A 23778-nucleotide genomic window follows, 5' to 3' on the forward strand; every position below is an offset into this window, starting at 1 on the left:
ATAGCTGGAGCAGGTATATTAGACATAGCTGGATCAGGTATAGGAGACATAGCTGGAGCAGGTATAGGAGACATAGCTGGATCAGGTATAGGAGACATAGCTGGAGCAGGTATAGGAGACATAGCTGGAGCAGGTATATTAGACATAGCTGGATCAGGTATAGGAGACATAGCTGGAGCAGGTATAGGAGACATAGCTGGAGCAGGTATAGGAGACATAGCTGGAGCAGGTATAGGAGACATAGCTGGAGCAGGTATAAGAGATATAGCTGGAGCAGGTATAGGAGACATAGCTGGAGCAGGTATATTAGACATAGCTGGATCAGGTATAGGAGACATAGCTGGAGCAGGTATAGGAGACATAGCTGGAGCAGGTATATTAGACATAGCTGGATCAGGTATAGGAGACATAGCTGGAGCAGGTATAGGAGACATAGCTGGAGCAGGTATAGGAGACATAGCTGGAGCAGGTATAGGAGACATAGCTGGAGCAGGTATATTAGACATAGCTGGATCAGGTATAGGAGACATAGCTGGAGCAGGTATAGGAGACATAGCTGGAGCAGGTATAGGAGACATAGCTGGAGCAGGTATAAGAGATATAGCTGGAGCAGGTATAGGAGACATAGCTGGAGCAGGTATAGGAGATATAGCTGGAGCAGGTATAGGAGACATAGCTGGAGCAGGTATAGGAGACATAGCTGGAGCAGGTATAGGAGACATAGCTGGAGCAGGTATAGGAGACATAGCTGGATCAGGTATAGTAGACATAGCTGGATCAGGTATAGGAGACATAGCTGGAGCAGGTATAGGAGACATAGCTGGAGCAGGTATAAGAGATAAAGCTGGAGCAGGTATAGGAGACAGCTGGAGCAGGTATAGTAGACATAGCTGGAGCAGGTATAGTAGACATAGCTGGATCAGGTATAGTAGACATAGCTGGATCAGGTATAGGAGACATAGCTGGAGCAGGTATAAGAGATATAGCTGGAGCAGGTATAGGAGATATAGCTGGAGCAGGTATAAGAGATGTAGCTGGAGCAGGTATAGGAGACATAGCTGGAGCAGGTATAAGAGATATAGCTGGAGCAGGTATAGGAGATATAGCTGGAGCAGGTATAAGAGATGTAGCTGCAGCAGGTATAGGAGATATAGCTGGAGCAGGTATAAGAGATATAGCTGGAGCAGGTATAGGAGATATAGCTGGAGCAGGTATAAGAGATATAGCTGGAGCAGGTATAGGAGACAGCTGGAGCAGGTATAGTAGACATAGCTGGAGCAGGTATAGTAGACATAGCTGGATCAGGTATAGTAGACATAGCTGGATCAGGTATAGGAGACATAGCTGGAGCAGGTATAGGAGACATAGCTGGAGCAGGTATAAGAGATATAGCTGGAGCAGGTATAGGAGATATAGCTGGATCAGGTATAGGAGACATAGCTGGAGCAGGTATAAGAGATATAGCTGGAGCAGGTATAGGAGACATAGCTGGAGAAGGTATAGGAGATATAGCTGGAGCAGGTATAGGAGATATAGCTGGAGCAGGTATAGGAGATATAGCTGGAGCAGGTATAAGAGATATAGCTGGAGCAGGTATAGTAGACACAGCTGGAGCAGGTTTAGTAAATGTAAGTAGGCCTACCTGTTGCTTATCACTTCTGGTGCCAAATGCGCTCCTGAGTATTTCAAACACTTTTTCAGCTGTATCTAAATCTTCATGAGGCCAGCAACTTATCTCTCGAATGGCAACTTCATCCAACTGTCTAATTATCATATCCGCTTGTTGTGTATCTGTCACTTGATACTGCCCGAACAAGTCCCTCATTTTTTTCCCAAAGTCACAGACACCGAGATAGATCTGTCTCCTTACCGGTGAACTTTGGCAACCAAGGTGCTCCAAAGGCATACGGCATAATGTTGGGGTTACAGTTGTACAATACATACATACATATTATATTTGCAAATGTCATGGCGCGAATCAGTCATATCCGGCTTTGGACTTCTTACAGTATATCCTGTTCGTGATGCCAAAAGTATAAAGGTTCCCCATCACGGTTTCACAAATCTATTGAATTCTCCAGATAACAAGCAGGACACCTTCACCATAAATTCCAAGGAGAGGCAGGAGGAAAACCTAGCACAACTTGGCACTTTAAACAATTTATTTACATCTCTTTACATTCATGTCAATGTATCCATCTCTATCTATCTGAGTCCTTTGTATAACTCCCCCTTCAACTGACACTTCCAACTTCAAATCCCAACTGTCCTCCCTAGGACCCCGCTCTGGCGGTTCCCCCGAAGGTTGCACTTGCAAAGTCTAGGGCATGACAGACCCACAGTACCACTAAATTAACCCCTTCCCCCCCGCCCCCACACACACACACAGAGCACCACTACTTTTTTCAGGCCACATAAAACTACTGCCGTTTTAATCTCTCTATTCGCATCCAGTAAATCCTGCAGGTTTAGGATGTAAGAAAGACCAACAGGCCCCAGACACGCAGCGCTGACACAAGTTGACGTAAATGAGAAGTGGAGAAACATCTTGATACATATCTCCCCCTCTAAAGTGATTCTTCCCTATAAGGGAATGTGTTCGGTGTCCCCCATCCCCTGACCCCAGGCTGGTACCTTGGTGTAGACTCCCCAGGACAGCTCCGTCTCCGTCACCATGACGACGATCCCAAACATGCCAAAAATGAGCGCGTAGTCGCTGAGCCGCTTCCTCTTCTCAAACAGGGCCCTGCGGTGGCCCAGCCTGTAACTCACGTTCTGGTTCTTCTTCTGCGACCGCGGGGCCTCCTCACCCTCCTCTCCGTGCAGGCTGCGGTGTGACGTCTTCGAGGGGTCGTTCTTGGAGACCACCACTTCCAGTCCCGGGCTGTGCAAGGTCTGCAGGGGCTGAGTCTCGGGGTCCAGCTCGTGCAGGTTCCTGCGGGACGAGCCCAGGCTACTGAGGGGTCTTGGGATCCCCCCGTTGTACCTGCAGCTGTTCATGGCTATGTCCAAAAAAGGGTTGGACTAGCTGAAGGACGTTCCCGGCCCAGCATGGCTGACTGACTGCAAGACAACGTTCCCCTGCAGGATAGAGAAGAATCAACTGTGTTATAAATAATATGGGTGTTTGTATTTACATGTATATGCGGTCACAGTGTATACAGGGTGTTCCTGTATGAGGTGGTCACAGTGTATACAGGGTGTTCCTGTATGAGGTGGTCACAGTGCATACAGGGTGTTCCTGTATGAGGTGGTCTCAGTGTATACAGGCGGTTCCTGTATGAGGTGGTCACAGTGTATACAGGGTGTTCCTGTATGAGGCGGTCACAGTGTATACAGGGTGTTCCTGTATGAGGTGGTCACAGTGTATACAGGGTGTTCCTGTATGAGGCGGTCACAGTGAATACAGGGTGTTCCTGTATGAGGTGGTCACAGTGTATACAGGGTGTTCCTGTATGAGGTGGTCACAGTGTATACAGGGTGTTCCTGTATGAGGCGGTCACAGTGAATACAGGGTGTTCCTGTATGAGGTGGTCACAGTGTATACAGGGTGTTCCTGTATGAGGTGGTCAGTGTATACAGGGTGTTCCTGTATGAGGTGGTCTCAGTGTATACAGGCGGTTCCTGTATGAGGTGGTCACAGTGTATACAGGGTGTTCCTGTATGAGGTGGTCACAGTGTATACAGGGTGTTCCTGTATGAGGTGGTCACAGTGTATACAGGGTGTTCCTGTATGAGGTGGTCTCAGTGTATACAGGGTGTTCCTGTATGAGGTGGTCTCAGTGTATACAGGCGGTTCCTGTATGAGGTGGTCACAGTGTATACAGGGTGTTCCTGTATGAGGTGGTCACAGTGTATACAGGGTGTTCTTGTATGAGGTGGTTACAGTGTATACAGGGTGTTCCTGTATGAGGTGGTCTCAGTGTATACAGGCGGTTCCTGTATGAGGTGGTCACAGTGTATACAGGGTGTTCCTGTATGAGATGGTCACAGTTAATACAGGGTGTTCCTGTATGAGGTGGTCACAGTGTATACAGGGTGTTCCTGTATGTGATTTGGCTCTGTTAATACAGGGTGTTCCTGTATGAGGTGGTCACAGTGTATACAGACAGTGTGTTTCACTTTTCAGTCATTCAGGCACAGGATGACTGCAGCATCTTTGCAGGCATTCAACCTTATCAGACAGCAGCAGAGCCAGCTGTAATTCATTCCTCATCTCACGGCCTGTGTACTGTCACTATCCCTCCCTGTGTCTATCAGTACCCTCTCACTCTGCCCCCTGTCTCTCTATTAGTACCCTCTCACTCTGCCCCGTCTCTATCAGTACCCTCTCAATCTGCCCCCTGTCTCTCTATCAGTACCCTCTCACCCTGCCCCCTGTCTCTCTATCAGTACCCTCTCACTCTGCCCCTTGTCTCTCTATCAGTACCCTCACTCTGCCCCCTGTCTCTCTATCAGTACCCTCTCACTCTACCCCGTCTATTAGTACCCTCTCACTCTGCCCCTGTCTCTCTATCAGTACCCTCTCACTGTGCCCTCTCTCTATCAGTACCCTCTCACTCTGCCCTCTGTCTCTCTATCAGTACCCTCTCACTCTGCCCCGTCTCTCTATCAGTACCCTCTCACTCTGCCCCGGCTCTATCAGTACCCTCTCACTCTGCCCTCTGTCACTCTATCAGTACCCTCTCACTCTGCCCCCGTCTCTCTATCAGTACCCTCTCACTCTGCCCCGGCTCTATCAGTACCCTCTCACTCTGCCCTCTGTCTCTCTATCAGTACCCTCTCACTCTGCCCCCGTCTCTCTATCAGTACCCTCTCACTCTGCCCCGGCTCTATCAGTACCCTCTCACTCTGCCCTCTGTCTCTCTATCAGTACCCTCTCACTCTGCCCCGTCTCTCTATCAGTACCCTCTCAATCTGCCCCGGCTCTATCAGTACCCTCTCACTCTGCCCCAGTCTCTCTATCAGTACCATCTAATTCTGCCCCATCTCTCTATCAGTACCCTCTCACTCTGCCCTGTCTCTCTATCAGTACCCTCTCACTCTGCCCCCTGTCTCTCTATCAGTACCCTCTCACTCTGCCCTGTCTCTCTATCAGTACCCTCTCACTCTGCCCCCTCTGTCTCTCTATCAGTACCCTCTCACCCTGCCCCCCGTCTCTCTATCAGTACCCTCTCACTCTGCCCTGTCTCTCTATCAGTACCTTCACACTCTGCCCCCTGTCTCTCTATCAGTACCCTCTCACTCTGCCTCCTGTCTCTCTATCAATACCCTCACACTCTGCCCTGTCTCTCTATCAGTACCCTCTCACTCTGCCCCCATCTCTCTATCAGTATCCTCTCTCTCTGCCCCCTGTCTCTCTATCAGTACCCTCTTATTCTTCCCCGTCTCTATCAGTACCCTCTCACTGTGCCCCCATCTCTCTATCAGTACCCTCTCACTCTGCCCCCGTCTCTCTATCAGTACCCTCTCAGTCTGCCCCGGTCTCTCTATCGGCACCCTCTCACTCTTCCCCCGTCTCTCTATCAGTACCCTCTCACTCTGCCCCATCTCTCTATCAGTACCCTCTCACTCTGCCCCATCTCTCTATCAGTACCCTCTCACTCTGCCCCCATCTCTCTATCAGTACCCTCTCACTCTGCCCTGTCTCTCTATCAGTACCCTCTCACTCTGCCCCCATCTCTCTATCAGTACCCTCTCACTCTGCCCCCATCTCTCTATCAGTACCCTCTCACTCTGCCCCAGTCTCTCTATCAGTACCCTCTCACTCTGCCCCGTCTCTCTATCAGTACCCTCTCACTCTGCCCCTGTCTTTCTATCAGTACCCTCTCACTCTGCCCCATCTCTCTATCAGTACCCTCACACTCTGCCCCGTCTCTCTATCAGTACCCTCTCACTCTGCCCCGTCTCTCTATCAGTACCCTCTCACTCTGCCCCGTCTCTCTATCAGTACCCTCTCACTCTGCCCCGTCTCTCTATCAGTACCCTCTCACTCTGCCCCGTCTCTCTATCAGTACCCTCTCACTCTGCCCCGTCTCTCTATCAGTACCCTCTCACTCTGCCCTGTCTCTCTATCAGTACCCTCTCACTCTGCCCCCTCTGTCTCTCTATCAGTACCCTCTCACCCTGCCCCCTGTCTCTCTATCAGTACCCTCTCACTCTGCCCGTCTCTATATCAGTACCCTCTCTCTGCCCTGTCTCTCTATCAGTACCCTCTCACTCTGCCCCTTGTCTCTCTATCAGTACCCTCTCACTCTGCCCCCTGTCTCTCTATCAGTACCCTCTCACCCTGCCCCCTGTCTCTCTATCAGTACCCTCTCACTCTGCCCCAGTCTCTATATCAGTACCCTCTCTCTCTGCCCTGTCTCTCTATCAGTACCCTCTCACTCTGCCCCTGTCTCTCTATCAGTACCCTCTCACCCTGCCCCCTGTCTCTCTATCAGTACCCTCTCACTCTGCCCCATCTCTCTATCAGTACCCTCTCACTCTGCCCCCTGTCTCTCTATCAGTACCCTCTCACTCTACCCCATCTCTCTATCAGTACCCTCTCACTCTGCCCCATCTCTCTATCAGTACCCTCTCACTCTGCCCCTTGTCTCTCTATCAGTACCCTCTCACTCTGCCCCATCTCTCTATCAGTACCCTCTCACTCTGCCCCATCTCTCTATCAGTACCCTCTCACTCTGCCCCTGTCTCTCCATCAGTACCCTCTCACTCTGCCCGTCTCTCTATCAGTACCCTCTCACTCTGCCCCTGTCTCTCCATCAGTACCCTCTCACTGTGCCCCGTCTCTCTATCAGTACCCTCTCACTCTGCCCCATCTCTCTATCAGTACCCTCTCACTCTGCCCCGTCTCTCGATCAGTACCCTCTCACTCTTCCCCCGTCTCTCTATCAGTACCCTCTCACTCTGCCCCGTCTCTCTATCAGTACCTCTCACCCTGCCCCTGTCTCTCTATCAGTACCCTCTCACCCTGCCCCCTGTCTCTCTATCAGTACCCTCTCACTCTGCCCCATCTCTCTATCAGTACCCTCTCACTCTGCCCCCTGTCTCTCTATCAGTACCCTCTCACTCTACCCCATCTCTCTATCAGTACCCTCTCACTCTGCCCCTGTCTCTCTATCAGTAAGCTCTCACTCTGCCCCTGTCTCTCTATCAGTACCCTCTCACTCTGCCCCGTCTCTCTATCAGTACTCTCTCACTCTGCCCCCTCTGTCTCTCTATCAGTACCTCACTCTGCCCGTCTCTCTATCATCACCCTCTCACTCTGCCCCTGTCTATCAGTACCCTCTCACTCTGCCCCCTCTGTCTCTCTATCAGTACCCTCTCACTCTGCCCCCTGTCTCTCTATCAGTACCCTCTCACTCTGTCCCACCTCTCTCTATCAGTATCCTCCGCAATTTGTTCTTCCCTCAGTCTATCTGTACCCTCTCACTTTGTCAGGACCCTCTCCTATCTCGCTACTCGTACCCTCTGACTTTCCCCAGTATCTCTATCTGAAACCTCACTTTGCTCCCCCCCCCCATCTGTCTCTCTAAGAAAACAGCTTCACAGTATATTGAATAAGGGCTCTATCTCTCTGTAATCTTCTCTCTCTCTCCCTGTAACCTTTTCGCGCTCTCTCTCTCACTCACACTCACTCACTGCCTCCGTTCGTAACATTTTGTCTTTATCTCAGAATTTCCATCTCCAACTTCTCTCTGGTCTCTCACGGCTTCTCTCTGAACGGTTACATGCACTCTCCCCTTTCACTCCAAGTCCCTCGCCTCCCTCCCCCTCCCATCTTCCCTTCTCTGTGTACACTCTTCTACCAACCTCTCCCTGATCCATCAGTCTGTCACTCACACACAGGGCTCTATGTATCAAGGGCAAAATTGAAAGTTATTTCTTTGCAATTCCCTCTGAAATATACCTGCGCCTATGTATGAATCGTAGTTGATCATTTACGGTTATGTCTGCGTCGGTCAATGACGAGATAAGGGATTTATGCAGCGGGAGGGGTTTAGGGCAGAGTTGCGTTTCCACCTTGGCGCAGGCCTATGTATGAAGAAATGTGCGGCTTGCGTTAGTATTCTTGAGTTTTCCGTTACCTTAAAGGTGGCATAAGTCGTGTTTTTAATCGCAGAATAGTATTACAGCAAGCTCCAAATTCTACAAGATATATTGGTGTCAGATGGAAATAAATGCTCATTTCAGCATACATAGACCCCACAGTGTGAGTCCGTCATCTCACGCCCCTCTCTGACCTCCTCTCTCGTGCCCCCCCCCCCCCCCCCGACCACCTTCGGTCGTTCCTGCACCATGTATATGCACCATTCTGAGTGACACAGGTAAAGGCAGCGACGTCTCATTGCAGACATGCAGTGAGTGACTGTGCGTGGTGCAGGATGGCTGGGCCTGGGAGCCCGCACAGACTGTGACCCCACACAAACGTCCATTTCAACATAACATATACTGTACTGCCTCTTATTATAAAGGGACAGAGGGAGACAGAGGCAGACTGATGGATACACACAGAGGAGGCAGTGCAGGCGATCACAGGGGGCACAAGGATTCACAGAGCAGGAAGCATAGAAGGCACAGGGAGTGGCACACAGAACGGAGCACGGGGAGTCACAGAATGGAGGACACAGGGAGTCACACAGAGCAGGGAATAACAGGGCAGAGAGCACAGGGAGTCACAGGAGGGAGCACATGAAGTCACAAAGCAAGGGGCACAGGGAGTCACAGAATGGAGGGCACAGAGAGTCACAGAACAGGATGCCTAGAAGGCACAGGGAGTGGCACACAGAACGGAGGACGTGGAGTCACAGAATGGAGGACACAGGGAGTCACACAGGGCAGGGAGCCACAGGGAGTCACAAAGCAAGGGGCACATGGAATCGTAGGAAATCACAAAGCAGGGGGCACAGGACAGGGAGTCACAGAGCAGGGCGCATAGGAGAGGGAGTCATTGAGCAGGGGGCACAGGACAGGGAGTCATTGAGCAGGGTGCATAGGACAGGGAGTCATTGAGCAGGGTGCACAGGACAGGGAGTCATTGAGCAGGGGGCATAGGACAGGGAGTCATTGAGCAGGGGGCATAGGACAGGGAGTCATTGAGCAGGGGGCACAGGACAGGGAGTCACAGAGCAGGGGGCATAGGACAGGGAGTCATTGAGCAGGGTTCACAGGACAGGGAGTCACAGAGCAGGGGGCATAGGACAGGGAGTCACAGAGCAGGGCGCATAGGACAGGGAGTTATTGAGCAGGGGGCACAGGACAGGGAGTCACAGAGCAGGGCGCATAGGAGAGGGAGTCATTGAGCAGGGGGCACAGGACAGGGAGTCATTGAGCAGGGGGCATAGGGAGTCACAGAGCAGAGGAATTCCATTGCATGCGGAGTAAAGGTTCCTGCAGTATATTTCCTCCCTGCGACCCTCTCCCCAGAGGGATATAACTGAGTACAGCAGACTTGTGATACTCACATACACAGCCCTCTGATAAGAGCCACAGCTGCATCTATATTCCTGAAAATGACCTAACTGCACGGAATGTGGTAATTCGGATACAGGATGTATTTACACACACCTCCAGAGCCTCTTAGCCTCATTCTAGGGCACTGAACCTCCAAGTGGGAAAAACTTTTACATTGCAAACCTCTCAGACAGCAAAGGGGTTAACGCCTTTAGATTTGTGCACCAAATCGATGTTGTTGCTAATCCCCACCTCTTCCCCTCCCCAGGCAGATCAAATATTTTATAAAAACACATTTTACCCACTTCACTATTTCTAACTGCTGAGCCCTAATTTCAGCACCTGGGAGCTATTTATTCACTCTATTCATGAGCTAACACCAACATAAAGTACACACACACATACATACATACACAGATACACACACACACACACACACACATACATACACAGATACACACAGATACACACGCTGACATACTGACACACACACACACACACACACACACAAGCAGGCACATTAACACACACTGAAACATACACACACATAATGACAGACACTTACGCAGACACACAGATACACTGACAGTAAATTCATATAGACACACTGATACACACACACAGACACGCTGATACACACAGGCTATGTACACACTGATATGCACATTAACACATTGATACATAGACACACTGACGCGTAGAGATGACTCGCACATTAATGCACTGATACACATACAGCACACATTGATACACACAAATATAGCACACACATTGTTATACTGACGCACTAATACACACACGCACACACACACACACACACACACACACACACACACATACACCGCACTACATTCTAAAACACATATACACAGATTTGCACACTCACATGTGCACAGATATACATATATTTGCACACATACACTGATATACACAGATTTGCACACTCACACATATACACACAGACCCTCACATGCCTATATATGGTTATGTACTGCTGACATTGGTAGCCTGAGCTCCTAAATTTATGTTTTTTCCCTGTGAGTATCTCTCTTTCCTCATGACACTCTTTCCACAGCAGTGGCTCTCTCTCTCCCTCTCTCCACATTGCACTCTTATCCTGCCAGACTCCTCCTTTCACAGTAATCCCATCTCACCTTCCTTATCACACATACATTATTGATACAGCCTGCATCTCTGCCCAGTTTTGTTCTCTTCTGTGTCTTTTCCCCAAATTTCTTCTGCCCGGTTATAGTTTCTCTGTATATAACTAGAGGAGTGGGAATAACCCCATATTTCACTGCTCTGTGTATAGTGTTTACGTAAATCCATATATTACAGCTCTGTGTATTGTGTGTATATACCCCCGTGTATCACAGCAGTGTTAAGTGTTTATATAATCTTATATCTCACATCTCTGTATATAGTGTGTGTATATAACCTTGTATCTCACAGCTGTGTGTATATAAACCCACATCCCACAGCTCTGTGCTGTAACCCCATATATCACAACCGTGTATAGTAGTGACCCATATATCACAAACCAGTGTGTAGTGTGTACATAAACCCATATTTCAGTTCAGTGTATAATGAAACTCTAGTAGTGATGGGGTTAATCATTTGGGAACACTGGGCTGATGTCATCCCCTCCTAGCTCATGAGGGGTTAATATTGTAGGCTGCACCTCTGTAACACAATTCCTTAACCCATGCTCTGCCAGCTGTATTGTATCGGCTAATCCCCTCCAGCACTGCAGAGGTTAATAGAGCACAGTGGCAGACCTGGATGTCAGGGAAATGGGGCCATTTTTAGCTACAGCGCTATGACACTGAAGAGGTTAAAGTCATATCCCTTTAGAACCAAATTCCCTTTTCATTTACCTATTATCTGACCCCACAAGGCTTCTTTCTGACCAACTCGAGCATCTTCAATGACTACCCTTTTCTGTACCTGCCTCCACTACTGGGATGCCACTCCATGCCTCCACCACTCTAAGAAAAGGTCTTTCCATCCCCCCTTCCTCCTCATGGCAGGGCCCCCCATAAGAATGTAGCATTCACATATCCCTCTGCAAAACGCTGCCCCCGGCCCCTGCCAGCACCTGTTATATACCTGCCTTTCCCCGACTAGAGCCCAGTAACGCAATGAAACCAGTAAGGAGACTGGCGCCAAGTGAAGTCATGAACTGGTAAGGCTTTTCTTTATTATTTTCCACTAGCCATGCGGCATTCTCACCGCTATCAAGGCAGGTGTCACAGTCCTCTGTGTTGCCACCTTTCTGCCAGCTCTGCATTAACCCCTCTACTGCCAGAAAGGTCTGCAACACACTGCTCCACACTGCTTTCCAGGCCGCTCTGGATGGAGGGGTTAAGCCAGTGCAAAAGGTTTGTTTCGGTTTAATACGCCACCTTGCCTACTAGGGGTTAATAAAACAATCTGGGTAGCAAAATAACCCCACCACCCCCTCCATTACCCTCTTCTCAGCAACAAAAAGCGGGTTCAAAGCCAGAGAGCGCTGGGTTAAGCATTGCAAGGCACCCGCTCGACGAGCACACATAGGGTTAAAACCAACGCATCTCTGCGGGTACCTGTGTCAAGGTGGGGGGGGGGGGAGAAGAGGTAGAGTAGTGGGAGACGCGGCTAGTGAAGTTTCCGTCCAGCCCTGGCATTGACTGCAGTGCCGCAGCTGGCGTAGCCCTCCCCTGGTCTGCGGTAGCCGGGGAGAGCTTGAAAAACTCCAAATTGGTTTGCTGCAACGCCTCTCTGCAGCCCTGGGCTAGATGCTTGCGTGCCTGGCCGATGATTCCAGTGGCCGGGCAGGCGATGGCTGGTTTAGATTGGAGGGTGAGGAGAGGGGGTCTTCCTGCAGGGAAGTGCCTGCCCAGGCTGTGCTACTTGGGGAGATGTGTGGTGCTGAAGGATAGCTCCCCTCTGCAGATAGAGCAGGAGAGATGCAGAAGCAGCTCACAGATATCCCTTTACCTGTCAGCTGGTCCTGATGAAGGGCTGATGCCAGCTCCCTGTGCTCTGCAGTGGGACAGCCCTGTGCTGGTGGTGCTACTGCAGCAGCATCCCCTCTCTGCTCTGCTGCTGGCTCTACTCCTCTTGGGGGTCTGTTGGATTCCAATGAGCCCCTATGATTGGCTGCCTGCACCACAACTACCCTCATGATGTCTTCTGTGTACTACAAGCCATGCCCACATTTAAAGGGAAAGAGCCTTGTTGTAGCATGAATGGTTATTAACAACACCTCTACTACACACACACATTCTGCACCAATAAAGGAGACTGGTAACTCCTTCCGTACCAGGAAGGGCCTGTCTGCCAGCAAAGCGATTAAAAGTTACCCATCTCAACATAGACAGCGTTTGCAACAAGTCAAAAGAGCTCAGCCATGTAACAACTTCTCGGCCTTATTTGCCAGTAGTTAAAGTTTGCGCTATATACATTACAGAGACCCACACTGTACCTGTGCTGTGTATACATGTCATGGTGTGAGTGTGAGGCTAGCACTGCCGCTGTCCATTCTGTACCTGTGCTGTGTATATACAGTGCTTCCACTGCAGCAAGGGATTCTGGGAATTGACATTCAAATGAGCAATAATGTCTCCTTTTGCTTCCAATCCATTTTTACATGGAACCCTTATACCCAAATGCTCTGCTGTTCACACAGCTTTTATGCACAGCATGGGATTAGATGCAAAGCCAGTCAAACCACTCACAGACATCTGTTTCGACTATGTGGGTCCATCAGTGTGAGGCTGGCTGTACTGGCTTTGCAATTTTCAAGGCTGGGTAGGTTTACCATAGACATTTTAAGTTATGGTGGGGGAAAAAGGCGCAAAAAATCCTCCACCGTCAGCATCTAGCCAATAAAGAATATCACTTGTGAGCAAATTCACATGTCTTAGACAGGTCTGCAAACCTGCCTTGAATCTAAGCTGTATGAACAGCAGAGCATTTGCTTATAGGGGTTCCATGTAAAAATGGATTTCAGGCAAAAGTTGACACGTGTTATTTGCATGTCATTTCCCAGAATTCCTTGCTGCAGTGGAAGCACTGTATGCTAGGTGATAATGGTGAAAGGCAGGGTTGCAGACCTGTCTAAGACATCTGAATGTGCTCACAAGTGATATTATTTATTGAATATATATATACTACGTTATGGTGGGTGAAAAAGGCAACAAAAAACCTCCACTGTTAGCATATAGCCAATAAAGAATATCACTTGTGAGCACATTCACATGCCTTAGACAGGTCTGCAACCCTGCCTTTCAACCATTATCAGTGCTCCCACTGCAGCAAGGGATTCTGGGAAATGGCATGCAAATGAGCACACAATGTGTCACCTTTTGCCTGGAATATCCATACACATGGAGTCCATTTAAGCAAATGCATCGCCGTTCACACAGCTTTTAAGCACAGCATGGGACTAGCAAAGCAAGTCAAAACACTCACAGACACACACACACACACACACACACACACATATATATACATACATATATATAATCAAAAAATAAATAGATGATACCGTTCTGTGGCTAACGAAATGCATTTATTTGTGCGAGCTTTCGAGATACACTGATCTCTTCTTCCGGCGATGTTACAATGAATGAAGCAAGCAAAAGCTATACTATCAACAGTGTCTATTGGAATGTTATCTGTGCTGGTCCTTCCCCCGTGTGGATGTGTTTTATGGCTGGAGGTGTCAAAAGGTTCCTGAGAGCAAGTGATGAAAGAGTGTGTATGTGTATAAGTGTGAATTAACATGATAACCAGCACAGATAACATTCCAATAGACACTGTTTATAGTATAGCTTTTGCTTGCTTCATTCATTGTAACATCGCCGGAAGAAGAGATCAGTGTATCTCGAAAGCTCGCACAAATAAAAGCATTTCTTTAGCCACAGAACGGTATCATCTATTTATTTTTGATTATTGAAGCTCGGCTAACACGGTACTGATACCTCTACATGTATATATATATATATATATATATATATATATATATATATATATATATATATATATATATATAATCACTATCTATCACTGTCTCTAGGTGCTGGAATAGGGCAGCTATGGAACTTTCCAGCATAAAAAGAGTTAATTTCCCCTAGAGAAGCCAGCAGCAAACTAATTGAGCAGGCTGAACTCCTGATTGCTCATGGAGTTTTAAAAGTCAGGAAGAAGAGACAGAGACACAGAGACACAGAGACACAGAAACTGCTGTTCCCTGGAAGGGGGACAGAGAAGGGTTTTCCCCAGCTGTGGAAGCTGGCACAGTACCCTAGGCCCGCTGGATGGTGGTCGCGGAGTCTGCTGGGACTGCCTGGGTGGTTAATCCCACGAAGAAGGAAGGATGCGAGACTGTGCTGAAGCGGGGATGTCTTTCCTTAACATTGGACTTACAGAGGAGAGATTCTCTGAACTCTTGTGGGGCTGAGCTCCCCTAGGAAGGAAGGACGCGAGACCGTGCTCAAGCGGGGATGTCTGCTCCATATACTTGGAATAACAGATAAGAGAGACACTATATTGCTGTGTAAAGAGACTGTATATGTTTAGCTATAAAAGTACTTGTTTTGGGGTGGTAACCAGCTTAGCTGTCCATCCAGTTAGTAAGGGCTGAAGCTGTATGTATAGTAAGTCTCCTAAGAGGAGTAGGCATTTATTTTATGATTTGTTTTAATTTAACGGGACGGTAGGCCTGTTAGTGTATCATTTAACCCTGTAAATAAACCCCATATAGAGAAATATTATGTTTCCTGCCTTAATCTGGGACATAAGATCCTACGCTGTGATGGAGACATCACAATTGGTGGAGAATGTGGGCAGTCCAAAAGGCACTGAGCAGCAGAAACTGATCGGTACAGATCGGGACTTCGTACCATGACTGCTAATATGTATCTTATCTGAGTTTACATCTATATGCTTTTATTCGAATATATATATATATTTTGAGATATACTGCGCAATTGGCTTCTCTTATTATTCCCTGTGTACATCCACTACGAAGGAAAGGAGAAACAAGGGGTTTACGTTTGGGGATTTCCTGTCCTATTGCTCTGTCAGAGAGAGGAGTATCTCTGTACTGCCCTATTGAATAGGAGGAAAGTGTGAGTGAATTACTTTTCACCTATAGATTAACACATCTGGTTGAAATTGTACCATACCATGTTGCTTTTATTATTCTTTTACATAACGATGACGTGAACGCTGGCGCTCCCCTGAACCTTTGAAGAATTCTGGAACCAAACAGACTTAGAGAACAGTCTGATACAAGGGTTTTGAGTAGCTTTTCAATTAGCACCTCACACTGGAAGTTATTGTGTATTTACATTTATATTCACTTATTGATCACAGTTCACGTTTTTATATTGGTTTAGTCACTTTATTATATTATATATATTGTTTATTGTTTAGGATAGTTTAGATAAGTTAGCGCCGTCACAATCGATTGTTTAAAATTATGTGTAATGTGCCTGGCCACACAACACAATGTCCTTTCAGGAATGGGTATCCTGGCGTGGTCCCGCAAAAGGAACCGTACCAGATATGTTTATGGTGTGAAAAGCTGGACCACACCAAGCACTGTCCCTTCAGGCTGGATGAGGATGATGATGATGATGAGGAGGACTACTCTTATGGGGACCCATGAAAAGAGCTGCATGTGAGTCTGCAAGAGGCCAAGGTGAAACAGGCGGATGCTGAGGAGATGAGGCGAGTGCTACAGAAAACAAGGGTCCAGGCTGCTAACCAAGTACAAGTGTTACAGGAACGGCTGATTAGCCAGTGTGTCACCGCAGAGCAGTATGAGGAGCTGAAGGCCATGCTGCATGTCACCAGTGCATCGCTAGAGACGGAGCTCAGATGCCAGGTGACTCTGTATGAGTGGGAGCGGAAAAAGGTCCAGAAACTGGAGCAAGAGATGGAGAAGCAGAGAGGCTGCTCCATCCCCAAAAGTACATACACCCAGAAGAGGTGAGGAAAACAGAAGCAGCAACGATCCTAGTGACAAAAACTGCAGAGCTCCCAAATATGAAGGAGGCACTGATGCAAACCCAGAGCAAGCACCAGGAAGAGTTGAAGGCCCTGAGAGGGCACTTGCAGGATCAAACTGAAAAACCTGCAGATGCAGATTGCTGAGCGCAAGATACAGCTCACCGAGAGGGAGGAGGTGTCCGTCCATCAGGTGGCCAAGGTCCAGGAGGAGCACCGACAGCTGCAGGCCAGAAATTAAAAAAGGGAAACAAGTTTAAGCCTTGCGCTGAATCAGCTGACAGATGTGGAATCGCGACTCAACTCCAAAGAAGCTGAACTAGCAGCTGCACAGAGTGGAAAAAGAAATGCCAAAGGACAGCTCCATGACCTGAGGAAGGGCCTGGAGTCTAGCATGCTGGCCGCAAGATGGCAGAGAAACAAAAGCATGACCTGGACGAGGAGCTTGAGGCTCTAAAGACTGAGCAGGACACTACGTTGGAGTCTACTGCTGCCCAGCAGATGGTTTCTCAGATGAAGTTGGAGAGAAAGGTTACAAACCTAAAACAGACACTTGGGTCACAGAAGCAGTACATAGATAAGATGGCGGTAGAGTTAAAACAAAAGGAAGCTATACGGAACAGTAATGCACAGGTGCCTCCAGTACAGGAAAAGGTATTGGCCTGGCCCAAATGTCTATATCCCACAGAAACTAATGCCCGTGAAGACAAGGGTACAGTGAGAGCTGGGGACACTGCTCAAATGCAAGGCGAGATTACAAACTTTGAATCACCTGAGCAAGTGATGCACTCCTGTAAGCGTGACTGCAATACCGTTGCAGTACTACAGTCTACTTTCCACAAGGCACGGATTGGGAGGACCAAGTTGCGATGGAGTAGCACAGTAAGAATCCAGTTGTACTGCAGTGTCCATGGGACCAAAAGTGGATTCTTTGCCATGAGGGCAGCCGCTGTGAAGAGACAGTCACGAATGGGACGGGTGTCCGTGATAGTAAATGGAGAAAGACCTCACGGATTGTCCAATGATGCTCCCGTCGGAGTAAGTTAAGGAATTAAGAAATAAATGCCCAGGCCTACGAGTCTGCCGACAATAATAGTGAGGCGCCATGGGGTGCACTTGGGGTAAATGAGAATCCCTCTGAAATACTGAAGCTAAATGGTGTGGAACCAAACACAGAACTTGTGTTGGATGACCGGTCTCTAGTCTCAAACGCTGAAGGTACGCTGATGGAGAAAGGTCCTGAAGCCATCACCGCTAATGCAGAGTTACGGTCTTCACAAGAAAAGGCCAAACCGGCACAAGACAAAGAGATAGCAAAGTACCAGTCTGCAGGCCCAGAAGGCCTAGTAATTGCCCCAAAGGAAAAAGTCTGGAAGGGAAGAAAAAAGAAGAGATGGATGTCAGATGTCTCTGACAAAAAGGCTGGTGCACAGGAATAGTGCACGGGCCACTTCACAGTACAATGTTACACTGGGGAGGGGGATATATGATACAACCACTGTCTCTAGGTGCTGGAATAGGGCAGCTATGGGACTTTCCAGCATACAGAGTTAATTTCCCCTAGAGAAGCCAGCAGTAGCTGGAAACTAATATGAGCAGGCTGAACTCCTGGTTGCTCATGGAGTTTTAAAAGTCAGGAAATGACTACATACAGAGAGAGAGTGTTCCCAGAGAAGGGGGACAGAGAAGAGTTCTCCATAGCTGTGGAAGCTGGTAGTCCCCTAGACCTGCTGGATGGTGGTCACAGAGTCTGCTGGGACTGCCTGGGTGGTTAGTCCCAGGAAGAAGGAAGGACACGAGGCCGTGCTGAAGCGGCGGATGTCCTGTCCTTAACATTCGACTTAGAGGAGAGTTTCTCTGAGCTCTTGTGGGGCTAAGCTCCCCTAGGAAGGAAGGATGCCAGACTGTGCTGAAGCTGGGACATCTGCTCCATAACCTTGGAGTAACAGATAAGAGAAACACTATATTGCTGTGTGCAGAGACTGTATATGTTTAGCTATAATAGTACTTGTTTTGCAGTGGTAACCAGCTTAGCTGTCCATCCAGTTAGTAAGGGCTGAAGCAGCATGTATAGTTAGTCTCCTAAGAGGAGTAGGCGTTTATTTTATGATTTATTTTAATTTAACAGGACGGTGGGCCTGTTAGTGTATTATTTAACCCTGTAAATAAACCCCATATAGAGAAATACTAAGTTTCCTGCCTTAATCTGGGACATAAGATCCTATGCTGTGACGGAGACATGACTAGTATATATCTCAGCGCCTTGTTAGCCGAGCTTAATAATCAAAAACGAATAGACGAGACCGTTCTGTGGCTAATGAAATGTTTTTATTTGTGCGAGCTTTCGAGATACACTGATCTCTTCTTCCGGTGGTGTTACCGGAAGAAGAGATCAGTGTTTCTCGAAAGCTCGCACAAATAAAAGCATATCGTTAGCCACAGAACGGTAGCGTCTATTCATTTTTGATAAAGATATATATACAGTTGTGTGAAAAAGAAAGTACACCCTCTTTGAATTCTATGGTTTTACATATCAGGACATAATAACAATCATTTGTTCCTTAGCAGGTCTTAAAATGAGGTAAATACAACCTCAGATGAACAACAACACATGACATATTACACCGTGTCATGATTTATTTAACAAAAATAAAGCCAAAATGGAGAAGCCATGTGTGAAAAACTAAGTATACCTTATGATTCAATAGCTTGTAGAACCACCTTTAGCAGCAATAACTTGAAGTAAACGTTTTCTGTATGACTTTATTAGTCTCACATCGTTGTGGAGGAATTTTGGCCCACTCTTCTTTACAACGTTGCTTCAGCTCATTGAGGTTTGTGGGCATTTGTTTATGCTCAGCTCTCTTAAGGTCCAGCCACAGCACAGTCTTTCTCACTGAAGAATGATGGACTTTAAATTGTTTGGAAATTGCCTTATAACCCTTCCCAGATTGATGGGCAGCACAATTGCTTCTCTAAGATCATTGCTGATGTCTTTCCTCCTTTGCATTGTGTTAACACACACCTGAATGCTCCAGATCACCAAACTGCTAAAACTTCGGCTTTTATACAGGTGGTCACACTTGCTGATGATCAATTAATCAAGGGCATTTGATTAGCAGCACCTGTCTGCTACTTAGCATCTTAATTCCTATGGAAGCAGTAAGGATATACTTAGTTTTTCACACATGGCTTCTCCATTTTGGCTTTATTTTTGTTAAATAAATCATGACACGGTGTAATAAGTCATGTGATGTTGTTCATCTGAGGTTGTATTTACCTTATTTTATGACATGCTAAGGATGATTGTTATTATGTCCTGATATGTAAAACCATAGAATTCAAAGAGGGCGTACTTTCTTTTTCACACAACTGTATACATATAAACATATACACACACACATACACACTTTTTTATGGTTAAACAAGAAACCCCATATAATGATTAAGAAATTATTAGAATTGGGGGATGGACACTGATTGAGAGAGGATAAATTATTTCCCTGCCACATGTCCCTATTTAAAGATTAATTCTTTATTGCAGTTTCTAATATTAATAAAAACATTTTTAAAAAAATGACCCCCTTAGGGCTACAGCGCCTTTTCCCATACAAAAACCTCTGTGTGTATATACACACACACTATTTGAAATATATATTTATTTTAAAAAAATATATATATACCTGAAGGTAGAAAATGGAGGATACAATGTGTTTTATGTGTAATGTGCCTGGCCACACAAAACTATGTCCTTTCAGGAATGGGTATCCCGGCGTGGTCCCGCAAAAGGAACCGTACCAGATATGTTTATGGTGTGAAAAGCTGGACCACACCAAACACTGTCCCTTCAGGAATATATTGATATATACATTCCCCCCCACACTGATATGTCATACCCCATAAAGAAGAACAGATTTGGGTCTCACTGGGTGAGGGGCACCTGGATCTCACACTAAGTTTTTGTGCTGTAACAGAAGAAGGTGAGCAGGTAACAGGAGAGGGGGAGGGCAGGCAGAGTGCACTGTATCAGCTCCACATGCTATCTGCTGGGACGTCTAAATAATTCACAGGTCCCTCACCTCCCATCTGCAGAGCAGGCACAGGAGCAGCTGCTAAAGCTGCAGGTAACAGGCAGGCGCCGGCGGGAGCGTTAAATGGCGCTAATGATGGGGAGGAACATGGCAAGGAGAAGATTGAGATATCTAATTATCAAAAAGTCTCACTATAACTCCTCCTTTTGCTCCCTATAGCTGCTCGATATAACCATTCCCCATAAATCATATAACCCCTCCGTATAACTCCTCCTATTGCCCCATATAACCGCTCCCTATAACTCCTCCGATTGTTCCATATATAACGCCTCCATATAACTCATCCTATTGTACAATACAGATGTAGCCAACATTATTTCAACCCATGGTGCGCTGTAGCGGGGATATACACAATGCACTGCAGGGGAAGCAGCCATTATTTTAAATCAGCCCTGTGTGGGAAGTGAGGGGACGACAAGGATGTAACTTTTCCCATTGCTCCATATAACCGCTCCCTATAACTCCTCCTTGCTCCATATAAAACCACACTCTATAACTCCTGCTCGTACTCCAAATAGCCCCTCCCTATAATGCCTATTGTTCCATATAACTCCTCCTATTGCTCCATATAACCGCTCTCTATAATGCCTATTGTTCCATATAACTCCTCCTATTGCTCCATATAACCGCTCTCTATAATGCCTATTGTTCCTTAAACCTGCTCCTATTGCTCCATATAATCGATCCCTATAACTCCTCCTATTGCTCTATATAACCACTCCCTATAACTCCTCCTATTCCATATAACCGCTCCCTGTAACTCCTCTTATTGTTCCATATAACCACTCCCTATAACTCCTCCTATTCCATATAACCGCTCCCTGTAACTCCTCTTATTGTTCCATATAACTGCTCCCTATAACTCCTTCTTGTAAGGAATCAGGGAGCTCGTCCTCCGCGGTGCACTCTCTCCTTACCTGATGTCTAGCGCAACCCCACTGTCCTTACAGCGCGTGCTCCCGCAGGAGTTTTTCTGATGTCGCGGAGTCTGGCTCCGCCCCCCACTTGCGACGCGCATCGTCGCGCGGCACGCACAAGTGACGCATGTTCACCGCTCCCAAGCTGCGTGTCAACTCTCGTTATTATGCCCACCTGTCTCCTGTCTTTCCTCCTATCAGTGCCTCGCGGAGGCCGCACCTCCACTCCGCCCTCCTCTCTCATTGGTCATGCTCTCCCATATATGCTCAGCTGTGCCACTTGCACTTTGACTGAGCATAGTTCCAGTTAGCGCTGTTCTCCCACTTCCTGGTTCCTTGTCCTGCCTTGCCTTGTCTCAGTTGCCTTGTTTCAGATTGATCTCCTGTGTACCGACCCAGCTTTACTTTGGACTCCGCACTTCTGGCTTACTGACCCGGCTTACCTCTGACCTTCCGCATCTCTCCAATCCTGACCACGGCTTACGGACCTCTATGCTTCTACTGGCTCCAACCCCTGACCACAGCTAAACGGACACTGACCATTCTACCGGCTCCTACCTCAGACCACGGCAAGTTCCTGACCATTCTACGCTCTCCATTCCTGACCCGGCTGCCTGACCATCTGCACTCCAGACGTGTCTCCAAGGCTGTGGGTGGCGTTATACCCATTCCCACCTCAGTACCAGGGTCACGCCTTGTTTGTGGTGAACACAGCGTTACACTCCTATTGCTCCATATAACCACCCCCTATAACTCCTCCTATTGTTCCCTATAACCACTCCCTTAACTCCTCCTATTACTACATATAACTAGGGTGACCAGATTTACAAAAGAAAAAACCGGGACACATTAAAAAAAATATTTATAAAAAAATGACATCTTCAACTGCACTTTATGTCTCCTTTATGTCTCTCTGTCCCTCTCACACACACAGCCTATTCTCTCCCCCCCATCCCTCCATTGTCGTTCCCCTCCCATCCCCGTTCCCCCTCCCATCCCTCCATTTTCATTCCACCCTTCTCATTTTGTCTCTCTCCCCATTCTCTGTGTCTCTCTCTCTCCCCCCCCATTCTGTGTCTCTCTCTATCTCCCCCATTCTGTGTCTCTCTCCCCCATTCCCTATGTGTGTCTCTCAATCCCCCATTCTCTGTGTATCTCTCAATCACCCATTCTCTGTGTGTGTGTCTCTCTTTCTCTCTCTCCCCATTCTCTGTGTCTCTCTCCCCCATTCTCTGTGTCTCTCTCCCCCATTCTCTGTGTCTCTCTCCCCCATTCTCTGTGTCTCTCTCTCCTCCATTCTCTGTGTCTCTCTCTCCCATTCTCTGTGTCTCTCTCTCCCATTCTCTGTGTCTCTCTCTCCCATTCTCTGTGTCTCTCCCATTCTCTGTGTCTCTCTCTCCCATTCTCTGTGTCTCTCTCTCCCCCCATGCTGTGTGTCTCTCTCTCTCCCCATGCTGTGTCTCTCTCTCTCCCCATGCTGTGTCTCCCTTCCCATGCTGTGTGTCTCTCTCCCCATGCTGTATGTGTGTCTCTCTCTTCCCATGCTGTATGTGTCTCTCTCTCTTCCTATGCTGTGTGTCTCTCTCTTCCCATGCTGCGTGTGTCTCTCTCCCCATGCTGCTTGTGTCTCTCTCCCCATGCTGTGTGTGTCTCCCCATGCTGTGTGTGTCTCTCCCCATGCAGTGTGTGTCTCCCCATGTTGTGTGTGTCTCTCCCCATGCTGTGTGTGTCTCTCTCTCTCCCCATGTTGTGTGTGTCTCTCTCCCCGTGCTGTGTGTCTTTCTCTCCCCCCATGCTGTGTCTCTCTCTCCCCATTGTGTGTGTGTGTGTCCCTATTTGTCATTGTGCAACGTGAGAGGGGGGGAAGCCATCTTGAGCCCTGGCAGCAGACCGGAAGTTCTCGCTCCTGGGGCTCCGCTGACTCTAACCCCGCCCCCAACCTCTGCAGCTCAGACCCCGCCCCCACCCTCTGCAGCTAACCCTGCCCCCACCCTCTGCAGCTCAGACCCCGCTCCCACCCTCTGCAGCTCATACCTCGCCCCCACCCTCTGCAGCTAACCCCGCCCCACTCTCTACAGCTAACCCCGCCCCCACCCTCTGCAGTCAGACACGGCCTTCGCTCTGCTCCCTGCATTCTTGCTCTCTGATGCCCCCCACCCCTGCTCTGATGGTCAAAACTGGGACAGTCACAAAAAAAAACGCGACATTTTAAAGAATGTCGGTGCAGCCATGACAGACCTTAAAAAAACGGGACTGTCCCGGCTAAACCGGGACATCTGGTCACCCTACATGTAATCACTCCCTATAAATCCTCC

General features: G+C 48.0%; 1 protein-coding gene across 4 annotated transcripts in view; it reads right to left on the reverse strand.

Moving 5' to 3' along the window:
* KCNN1 (potassium calcium-activated channel subfamily N member 1) overlaps positions 1-23778 on the reverse strand; it is a 64088-nt gene that overhangs the window by 35396 nt on the left and 4914 nt on the right. The window contains exons 1-2 of one of the 4 annotated variants that reach the window (XM_075611245.1): positions 12436-12533; positions 2635-3081 (exon numbers count right to left, since the gene is read on the reverse strand). In XM_075611245.1, coding sequence (XP_075467360.1) covers positions 2635-3000 — 366 coding nt within the window. In that variant the 5' untranslated portion in view covers positions 3001-3081; positions 12436-12533. Of the gene's footprint in view, positions 1-1642; positions 2253-2634; positions 3082-12435; positions 12534-23778 lie in introns of those variants that run through there. The other 3 variants (XM_075611244.1, XM_075611247.1, XM_075611246.1) reach the window with 3 other exon arrangements.

This window comes from Ascaphus truei, chromosome 8, assembly GCF_040206685.1.
Source record: "Ascaphus truei isolate aAscTru1 chromosome 8, aAscTru1.hap1, whole genome shotgun sequence".
Classification (NCBI taxonomy): Eukaryota; Metazoa; Chordata; class Amphibia; order Anura; family Ascaphidae; genus Ascaphus; species Ascaphus truei.